General features: G+C 38.9%; 1 protein-coding gene across 10 annotated transcripts in view; it reads left to right on the top strand.

Moving 5' to 3' along the window:
- Positions 1 to 10,737, top strand: part of myocd (myocardin) — a 33,450-nt gene extending 22,713 nt beyond the window's left edge. For 3 of the 10 annotated variants that reach the window (XM_023949498.2, XM_078937993.1, XM_078937995.1), the window contains 4 exons: positions 790 to 936; positions 1,201 to 1,323; positions 5,579 to 5,636; positions 7,348 to 10,737. In XM_023949498.2, the coding sequence (XP_023805266.1) occupies positions 790 to 936; positions 1,201 to 1,323; positions 5,579 to 5,636; positions 7,348 to 7,964 (945 nt within the window). In that variant the 3' untranslated portion in view covers positions 7,965 to 10,737. The remainder of the gene's footprint in view (positions 1 to 789; positions 937 to 1,200; positions 1,324 to 5,578; positions 5,637 to 7,347) is intronic. The other 7 variants (XM_078937994.1, XM_078937997.1, XM_078937998.1 and 4 more) reach the window with 3 other exon arrangements.
- The last annotated feature ends 47 nt before the right edge of the window (positions 10,738 to 10,784 follow it).

A 10,784-nucleotide genomic window follows, 5' to 3' on the forward strand; every position in this document is an offset into this window, starting at 1 on the left:
CTCAGAGAAGAAAAGAAGTTCCAACTGCAAAAAAATTTTTCAACACTTGTTTCGGGTTCTCAACAGAAAATCTGACTTAAAACCAGCAAACCCATTTGGCAGAGTTCAGAGAAAAAAATAAAAACGTTTTAACCCTGGTGCTATCCTAGGCACTTTAACATTGGGAGTTGGGTCATCTGGACCCACAACACAGTGCACTGAACCTATTTTCTTCAATGATTTATGATCTTCACTGGTGTCCATGGATTACATGAAATCTTTCAACCTTTATCCACCTTTGTCATGGTAGGGAGAACACATTCAATGCAAGGGTGGGGTCATCTAAGATAGCACAAGGGTTAAAGGAGAGCCCCTAAAACCAGCTGAGTGGTTCCATCTGATTTAGTGTCTCAAACCTCTCAACCTGTCAAAAAGCATGAGAAAAGAATGGTTCTAGGACAGATCCCTGCGGTACACCATGACTGAAGCAATGTTATTTTCTTTTAGTTTTGCAATCTGTTAAATATGGATGATTTATTGTAATATTTTTTTATTATGCGTGTTGTTCGCTGTCATTTGGTCAATAACACCAAAAACATAAGGTGTTTCCACCCCTTCAGAATGGTTGATTTGCACAAAAATACCTGTCTGCAATAAAAGACACTGAGTTTGTGGTTGCCTTAGTTTTTTCTACAAAAACATGACGTGTGTTAAATTCCATGTTCGTCTATGTCGCTACACGTCTGTTTTAATGAGTTTCACTTTCTTCTTTGATGTCTTAAATGCTGCATTTGTGCTTTGCTCCTGCAGATGCAGCAGAGGAGTGCTGTTCAGCAGGGGAACTGCTCTTTTTCCTCGGACCAAAGAAGCCTCCAGGCGGTCTTTCCTGGTTCTGCTGACTGTGGTCTCAACCCCAACTGCTCAACCAAGGCAGAGAGCCAGAGCTTACAACCAAAGGTAAACATCTGGTTGACCAGATAAGCATTGGCTGCTTTCAGGATCATGCACATCAGCTCACCCATCTCTTTGTTTGTCTTCTTTAATAACTCATTTTTTTCCTCTCTTTGTCTTTCACAACGCCAACTCGTCTAAAGTTAAGTTTTCTTGTGATCACGTAACACCAGTATGAGGGCCTCGTTTGTGGTCTTTTTCTCTGCAGCTCAGATTCGGTGAGCTCCCCTACAAAATGCTAACATCACTTTTCGCTTATTTCTCATATAGATGTCAATATTGCCGTCTCCTAGGCATCTTGGCCAAAAATGCCAGGTCTGTCCCCCTGCCTTCCATAGCTCAGATTCAGATGACTTAAGACAGCCCCCATGCTATGAGGATGCAGTCAAGCAGGTAAAGTCCAAGCTGGGCTGAAGCTCAACACAGATGGCTGGCGAGGGTTTTTACAGTTGTGGCGTTGTTGTATCTCCAGCTCTGTCCTGTCTTGTTTTTTTGTCTCTCGGATGTCCATCACCAGTCTTGCATCTTTTCTGTTCCTCCAACACTTTGTTCATTTCATCAAAGGTCTGCTTTTTCAATGTTCTGATTAGACAATTATCAAGCCAATGTCAGCTTTGATTAAAATTTGATTTAACACAGATAATAATCTATTGTTTCTTATTAGGAGTTTAAGTTTAGGGTGTGTATAGGAAGTGATTATACTAATCAGCTGACAGGTTCTTGCCAATAAATCCCTAAGGATGGTGGGGGTGCTTCCACAACTGAAGAAAGATGTAAAACTGCGGAAACAATCAGAGACCAATGAGAACATTTAGTTTCTCAGATTTTGATTTGAATTGATTTGTTTCAAGCAATCAAACAAAAATGCTAAAGACAAACAGAAGAGATATACATCTATACATAGATGTATCAATTACACAATTTAAATGTATGTTTGTGTTTGAAGAAAGAAAATTGATTCTTTCTCCCAATCTGAAATGACGATTTTCAAACAAGTTTTCAAACCTGATGAAAAGCTTTGGAAAGCAGAAAGTCTGCTATTTGATGACGGCTTGTGCCATCCATCTCCTTCTGGTTCAGGTTTTGGATAATCTGAAGATCAAGAATAGGCTGTTCATGACCTAATTTCCCCATTGTGGGATTAATAAAGTATCATTCAATTCAACGACAGAGTCTTGATCTGTGGGTACTTCTTATGAATCCTGATCTATGAAGCCTCAAAAGAGGTGTAAAGCCACAGTTTCTTCTCCTGGATGGATCATTGATATTCTAAATTATCCTGTGGCCCCCCTTAGGTTTTCCAATGGTTGTTAAAGTATTAGTTGAAGCTGATAACTGGTCTCAGAATATAAGATGACTGAGCTTTATGAGGCACTTCAGCCTGGCTGAATTCTGCGATTTCCAATCTCAATCATTGATCATCGGTTGTTCTCCTACCACTGCTGAGTGACAGTTGATCACTGTTTTTCCCCCTGCCTCTAGCTTTGCAGTTTGGTTGTTGCTTATTTTGCCAATTCTTAACATTGACCTTATTCTTAAGGCAGGAAACATCCGACTCAGTTTAATTTTATGGTTGTTATTTTTCTTTCCTCCAAACATTTCAGATAATGACTGTGCAGTTCAGTCCAGACCATTTTAACAAGGCCAATTTGCTGTATTTCAATAATATCTAGTAACGTAACCAGCTGATTACATCAGAGGATAATGTAATGTAATGTAATGCAATATAATATAATATAATATAATATAATATAATATACAGTGGTATGAGAAAGTTTGGGCACCCCTGATAATTTTCAAGATTTTTCTTCATAAATCATTGGTTGTTTGGATCATCAATTCAGTTAAATAGATCTTATAGCAGATGAACACATTGATATTTGAGAAGTGAAATGAAGTTTATTGGATTTAAAGAAACTGTGCAATAATTACTTAAACAAAAATAGGCAGGTGCGTAAATTTGGGCACCCCAACAGAAATGTGCCATCAATATTTAGTAGATCCTCCTTTTCCAGAAATGACAGCCTCCAATCGCTTCCTATAGCTTCCAATAATGAATTCTGGTTGAAGGATTTTGGACAATTTCTCTTTGCAAAACATCTCCAGTTCAGTCAGATTTGATGGCTTCCGAGTATGGACGCCCGCTTTAAATCACACCACAGATTTTCAATGATATTCAGGTCTTGGGACTGGGATGCCCATTCCAGAACTTTGCACTTGTTCCTCTGCATGAATGCCTTTGTAGAATTAGAGCAGTATTTAGGGTCATTGTCTTGTTGAAGTATCCAGCCCCTGCGCAACTTCAACTTAATCACTGATTCTTGAACATTGTTGATACTGACTGGAATCCATGCGACCTTCAACTTTGACAAGATTTCCAGTACCTGCACTGGCCACACAGCCCCAAAGCATGATGGAGCCGCCACCAAATGGGACTGTGGGTAGTAAGTGTTTGTCTTGGAATGCTGTGTTCTTTGTTCACTAAGCATACCACCCCTTGTTATGTCCAAAAAACTCCATTTTAGTTTCATCAGTCCACAGCACCTTATTCCAAAATGAAGCTGGCTTATCCAAATGTGCATTAGCAAACCTCAAGCGAACTGTGCCTGTGGCCTTCCATTTTCTCACTATATTCCTTACAGTGGAAATTGACAGCTGAAATCTCTTAGCAAGCTTTTTGTCTCCTTCACCTAAACTATGATGTTGAACCAATGAGTTATATCGCTAAAGGAGACATCACGTGGTTCCTCATGGGAGGAGAGCACCGCCATCTTGGTGAGGTCCAGTCACTGCTGCAGTACATGCATGTAAACACATTTTTTGCAAAATGCCAGTTCATTGTGCGGGTTTCAACTGACAAAATCTCAGAAATTAGTCCACGAAGAAGAAAGGAATAACATTTGACAGGTAAATACCATATTCTTTTTTTAATAGTACACATGTTGATAGTCAACTTGACATGCATGATGCTGCAGGGCTATTATCAACATGCTGCATGATGTACGTATAATTTGCTGTCGAAATAAATGTAAACTTTATTTTCTTAAACCTATATACAGCATACTAGGACTAGGCCATAATTGTAATATTTATACATTTATGACTTAGAGACTGAACTTTTCTTGTAGGTTTCCAATGTATTCTGACTTAAGGAAAAAGTGTGCTTTAGCAATAAAAAAAGCTAACCCAGATGGATCACTGTGGTTACCAACTAGCAATACAGTCTGGCTATGTTCAAAACATTTTGTGGAAACACATTTTGATAAGACTGGCCAGACTGTTTGCTTGAAATCCGGCACCATCTGTGTTACACAAATTGAACACTCACATGAATCAGTGTGGTAAATCTATATATATATATATATATATATATATATATATATATATATATATTTTTTTTAGGGTAAATCTGTTGTTCACTTTTGGACTTATTGATTTATTATTATCATTTATTATTATTGACTTATTATTATCTTATTGTTATCATTTATTATTATTGACTTACTGTTGACTTATTGTTGTGCTTTTCTAAATAATTTAAATTACATGTCAAAGAGGTCTAAACCTTCTACATGTTTAAAAATTATTTTTAAAAATTCTTTGGTATAATTCTTTTATTTATAAGAAGTCCTGCAACTATGCATTTTTCATTAAAGTTTGAGCTTTTAAGGCTGCCTCTTTCTCTTATTTAACAACAACAAATGATGTGTATATATATATATATATATATACTTTATAAATATATATAAAGTATATAAAAGCTACTTAGATCCCACCAAAGGCCATAGAAAGCATTGTCATGTGGTCACCGATGACCTCACCAAGATGGCGTCGCTCTCCGCCACCATCGGCCAGGCTTCCCAAGCGGGCGTGTCTCCTCTAGCGATATAACTCATTGTGTTGAACAATCTTTGTTTTCAGGTAATCTGACAGCTGTTTTGAGGTTCCCATGTTGACATTCTTCAGAGAAGATGCAAAGAAGAGAAAAACTTGCTCTTGGCCACCTTAAATACCTCTTCTCATTATTGGCTTCACATGTGTATGTAGGTCAAGGGTCAATGAGCTTATAATACAAATACTGTGTTCCAATAATTATTGCTAAAGGTAGTCAAATCAATAAAACAACAGGGGTTCCCAAATTAACGCACCTGCCTATTTTTGTTTAAGTAATTATTGCACAGTTTCTTTAGATCCAATAAACTTCATCTCACTTCTCAAATATCTCTGCGTTCATCTGCTATATGATATATTTAACTGAAATTGATGATCCGAACAACCAATAATTTAAGAAGAAAAATCTTGAAAATTATCAGGGGTGCCCAAACTTTCTCATACCACTGTAATATAATATAATATAATGTAATATAATATAATTAAAAAGAAGAATAGAAACCTCCTGCAGGACTAGACTTGGGGAGGATGGATGTCACGATCGATTGGAGTCTAAGAGGGCAGGAAAGTAACAAACAGGAAAAATACTGAAACATTTGTCGTAAGACAAACTTTTATCTGCAACAATGATGGATGAACTCCACGAAATAATCCTTGTTATATAAGATTCCTGTGATCTACACTTAACAGAAAGAGGTTTACTTGGTTTGGATCTTAAAAAAGCTGCTAAAATAACCTGTTTTTATTACCTTGACAGCAACTGACCCGCAGCCAGCAAATGGACGAGCTGCTAGATGTGCTGATAGAGAGTGGAGGTAAGAGCAAGTCTATACTCAACGCTGATATTTCATCCTGCAGTGGAGTGAAATCCTCACGTATCAGGAGTTTACTGGTGCAAACTCTCAGCTTCAGAATAGGCCAGAAATTAATTGTTATATGAAGCCGCCCAAATATTAGGCATCAATAAAAGCAGCAGGACACGACTCACTGAACCTGTCTAAGCCTTAGTGACATGCACCTGTATGGGGGTTGAGCCATACCGTGCTGTGGGTTTTAAGGTTGACCCGTGGAGGGTCATAGAGAGAAGTGGCTGCCTATGAAGGGGAAGTGTGTCTATCGGCCCTTGAAGCGCGTACGGCCACCTTGTGAAAATGGAATTTACTATTGTTGTACGTGCAGTAAGTGTATCATGAAGTATTTGTAAGGATAATGTAAGTATGGAGGATGATGTTGCATGGCGCCCATGCACGGGGTGATATACGCAAGTGCTCGTAAGATTCCTGTAACAAACGGGAAAAATACTGAAACATTTGTTGTAAGACAAACTTTTATCTGCAACAATGATGGATGAACTCCACGAAATAATCCTTGTTAGATAAGATTCATGTGATCTTAGTGTTTTTTTTTCCCTTTGCTGTCAGTTGCTATGGTGACAAATTTCCCACGTGTGGGATCAATAAAGTATCTCTGATTCTGTAGGATAAACATACAAATTATGCTCCGATTGTCTAATTTCCCCATTTCTAACAGCCAGGCTACATGCAAGGGACGTGCGACGAGCATACACTTTTCACTTGAACAGCACTATGGGATGCCTGAGCAGTGCTGTGACACACCTGCGTCTCACCTACTTCCCCCTTACTTAACCCTACGTGTTGCTTAAGCGTTCAGTACAACCTGATGCCCGAAGCATGCCGTAGATAAAAATGTGCATGGACATTTTTGCCTCAGGGGCTCAACAGATGGTTCTACAATCTTAAAATGTGCCCATTTGTGACCCACATACAGTCCGTATTCACCCGTAAGAGCACTTGTGAATAAGGCTTAAGTGCCTGTGGAATGTCCACACAAACTACCCTCTGATCTTCTAATCTCCTAATTTCTAATAGTCAGGCTCCACACAAGGAGCATGCACTTATCTTGTGAGCAGTACTAACGGGCCCCTTGCAGAACACACAGGGTTTCGGGGTGTTGAAAAAAGGAAATATCTGTACGACACACTTCCGTCTTACCTATTCTTTACTTACTCCTGCACGTTGTCTAAGTGTTTGGTACGACCTGTCGATGGTAGCATCCCCGCAGAAAAAAAAAATCCTGAACATGTTTGCTTTACGGGCTCAGCGGGCGCTGTGCGACCATAATTTTTTCATGCGGGTTACCTGCGTGGGCAGCCTTGATCACAAAGGCAGTTGTGACTAAGGCTTTGAGTAGGATGTCTCAACTCTACCCAATCAATCTTAACAGTTGTATATTTGATCGTTGGTTTTCTGTCTAACTTCTGAGCCCAACAGCCAGGAGTCATTGGAAAGTTACCACCTTTTCAATACCAGCTTCATGGTCTGTAGGTTCGGTCAATGCTGACATGTTTGTAAGAAGACAAATAGCATCCCTGCTTGACGACAAGTGGGTGACAGGCAACACTGTTAGGTTTTCTTCATCAGGTTTTGTCTGGTCTGGCTTTAGAGACCTTGTAATCAAATGCCATTACTTGCTGTGACCCTGCCCCCCCTCCTCTTTCTCTTTAAGAGATGCCAGCTAATGCCAGAGAAGAAAGGGAGAAGTCCTCTGTAACCAAAGTTGTGCCTCACATTACTGTGTCCCCAGGGTGTCCCGGTGTGCTCATCCCGAGGTTCCACTGGCACTACGACCACCACTCCCCTGTCCAGTTCCCTTATGACCATGCTGCCAATCACAACACTGAGAGCCATCTGCAGACATTGCTCGGCAATTCCGTTGGTCGAGCAGGAGAAGTGAGCACGGGAAAAATGACTGAAGGAGACCGAAGCCAGGAAGATGAAAGGAACAGAGAGGCTGACGGTTACAGCAGCCCCCAAAGCCATCACTGTCACCCTCATCATCTGGAGCAGGACAAGCTCCTGACAAACAGAGATGTGATGGACAGTCCTCTGTCTCCTGTTGGCAACAAGATGTCATCCATCCCTGAGGTCCAAGGCATGGTCAGCATGACCTTCAGCGAGACACCATGGGAGACTATGGAGTGGCTGGACCTGACACCACCCAACTCCGCCAACGCCTTCAGCGTGGCTCAGCCCAATGTGCCCAGCATTTTTAACACAGAATTCCTGGACGTTACAGACATTAACTTGAACTCTGCCATGGACCTTCATCTGGAGCACTGGTGAAAGAAAAAACAAACACGGTCATCAAAAGTCTGGTGGCTTAAAGCAGCTATGACAATCCCTTAGAACTATTGAATTTCACCAATTCAAGCCTCAGTCTGAGTTGCAAAAAAGTCCTTACTGACATCTAAAGGTTGATGGCCATCAGAATGTGTACTACAGAGTGAATTTTGACCTTTAATGGCATGATATTTGCATGCTCTTGTCATATCCTGAAACCAATGAGCAACCAATGGATGACAATGAGCAAGACTGGCAATGACGGTAACTTAACATTTTCTACGCTATCAGTATTACACCATTTAGACTTGAAGACACATTTGGACCATTTATTTTCTGAGTGTTACTGGAAAAAATCCCTTCATGATAAAATTATTGTCCAAATTCATTGGCCACAAATGTAAATACCACAACCAAACGTATCGACAGACGAGCTGACACCGATACACTTTGTCAGTGGTGTGGGAGAGGACAAGAACCATCAATCGGATGTTTTAAGAAATCTGTAAATATAAACAAAATGTACTGTGCACTTCTGGCTTTGTACTCCTTCACAGTTTGCTTGACGTTAGTATGTGTATAGAAATGTTTCTAAGCTTTTGAAGAAACTTGATCTATTACTCTTTACTATTCACTTTTTTTGTCACAGGTTAACATTTTGGAGAGGAAGTGAGATTTCCAAAAAAATAATCGGTCTTATGAATTTTATTTGTTATTAAGCTGAGCCTTATTTGCTGAGTCCCTTTATATGGTTTTTTTAATGCAACTAAAGCCAAACCTGACAGGCACGACTATGAAACACAATTTTTTGAAAAAGTTTTAAACAAATCAATAAACTTCGGATATTTAAATTAAGCCTTTTTTAACTTCTTTTTTTTTACTTGTGGAGTCACAAACACCAGCAGGCTTGCTTTAAGACCAATCCTTTATTGTTTGAATAGATGTTTATGCATGATCCTGTTTGACATTCCTTTTGACTGTCCTTTTTGATAAACCAGCAAAACTGAGGAGAAACTTCCATATAAACTAGTTTTTATATACAACACAGTAGGATGAACAACACTTCATTTATGGCCTGTTCATCCTACAGTTCTTTGTTACCTGAAGAAGAAACATTATTCTTTTATTTTTATTTAATGGGATTAACCCACTGTAAGTATTTGTATTCAAACTAGAATAGTTCCAATCATTTTGTAGAGTAAACTTCATCCTAGCCATATTAAAACATTCAATACGGTCAAAGTTGTGACTCATTATAATAAAAATGATCTCAGAAAGTAACTAACAGTTTTTAAGCCTGTTCAACAAAAACAACTAGACAGACAATCATTAATGGGCAACCACCTTTACAGAGTCACTTCAATATTTATTTACATTTGACCTCAAAAAGGTGTCAGATCCAGTCCAGGCCTCGAGGGCCGGAGTCCTACATGTTTTCCACCCAACCTGCCATTGCAGCTGCTTATCGGCTAAACACACCTGGAAAAACCAGCAGCACACTGGCCCTTGAGGCTTGGATTTGGGTACCCCTGTAAAATTTTCTAAACTCCAGATTCCCAATTTCTTAAATGATAAAATAAAGTGTAATAATAAAGTGTACAGATGTTGATTGATAACCTTCTGTCAGTCTCCACCTGCAGCTCCGAACTGCAAATACCTGAAATGACAAAACTGTGAATTAAAGTAACTAAAAACGTGCTTCTGAAGGTCAGCTTGGCTAATCTTCATCCCATCCAAATGATCAGAAAATACAGGGTGGCTACGGCTAACATTGTTTGAAAATATGCTTTTTTTTACGTGAAACTCAACCTTCAAACCTTTAGGGATGGTTCTGTTTTAGTTAAAAATGTTTCAAAATGAAGAATTGTAATTGCGTGTTAACATGGCTACAACACAGACCGAGAAAAGAAAGCGAACTTTTGAGAATGTATCATATGGATATTATTGATATTGGTGCCTTTATTTCACATTTTTTATCCCTGTTTGTCATTTTCAGTACATAAATGAGGTTTACAAAAATACATTTCTTTTAGTTCATTTTTGTTAATTTGCCAAAAAAATACCACTTTTTATATTGACAACTTTTCTACCATCAGTTTTGCTCTTAAAGACAATCTCTTAAAATTCAGAGATCAGCAGGTGTATTAGAAAATACAGTGATCTGATCTGTTGGACAAGAAAGGGCGGAGCTAAAAGGGACAGACGTCAGCTTCAACCTCTTCCAGTAGTCTGAATGTTGGTGACGAAAGCACCAAACCAAACATTTGAGAAAATGAACAGTCCAATTTCAGACATTTCGGTTGGCCTTAGGTTGTCTCTAAAGATGAAATGTTATTTCTATTTGTAAAAGCAGACCGCAGCAGCAGCCGTAGCGGTCTATAAACTGCCATTGTGGTGTGACATTCAGTCAGGACTTACTTCCTGTAAACTGTATCCATCGAGCCAATATAAAAGTAATACAACTGTGACAGCAGTTTCCCAGAATAAGAGTGTACGGCATTAGTTTCCTCTGAAAAACACATTTCAATGGCGTTTTGTGTAGACGATTTATTGTTTTTTTTAAATACGAGTTATATGGTTTGATGTCAAAGTTCATATTTTACTACTTGTCTTATCGTGTAAATGTTTTTGTGCCATCTTGCATTCAATTTGACAGGAGCTTCCATCCGGCTTTGGCTCCATTTTTGCTTTGCTTTTTTTCAAAAACCAGCATTTTTATTTGCATCCTTGTATATGACAGAAAGATGAGCAATAAATCCATCACAGCTTTAAATCATCGCTGGGTTTTTGTTTTTTTTGTGTGTCCAGCTTTTAAGAAACACA

Source organism: Oryzias latipes, chromosome 19, assembly GCF_053564925.1.
Source record: "Oryzias latipes strain Hd-rR chromosome 19, Olatipes_Hd-rR_3.1".
NCBI lineage: Eukaryota > Metazoa > Chordata > Actinopteri > Beloniformes > Adrianichthyidae > Oryzias > Oryzias latipes.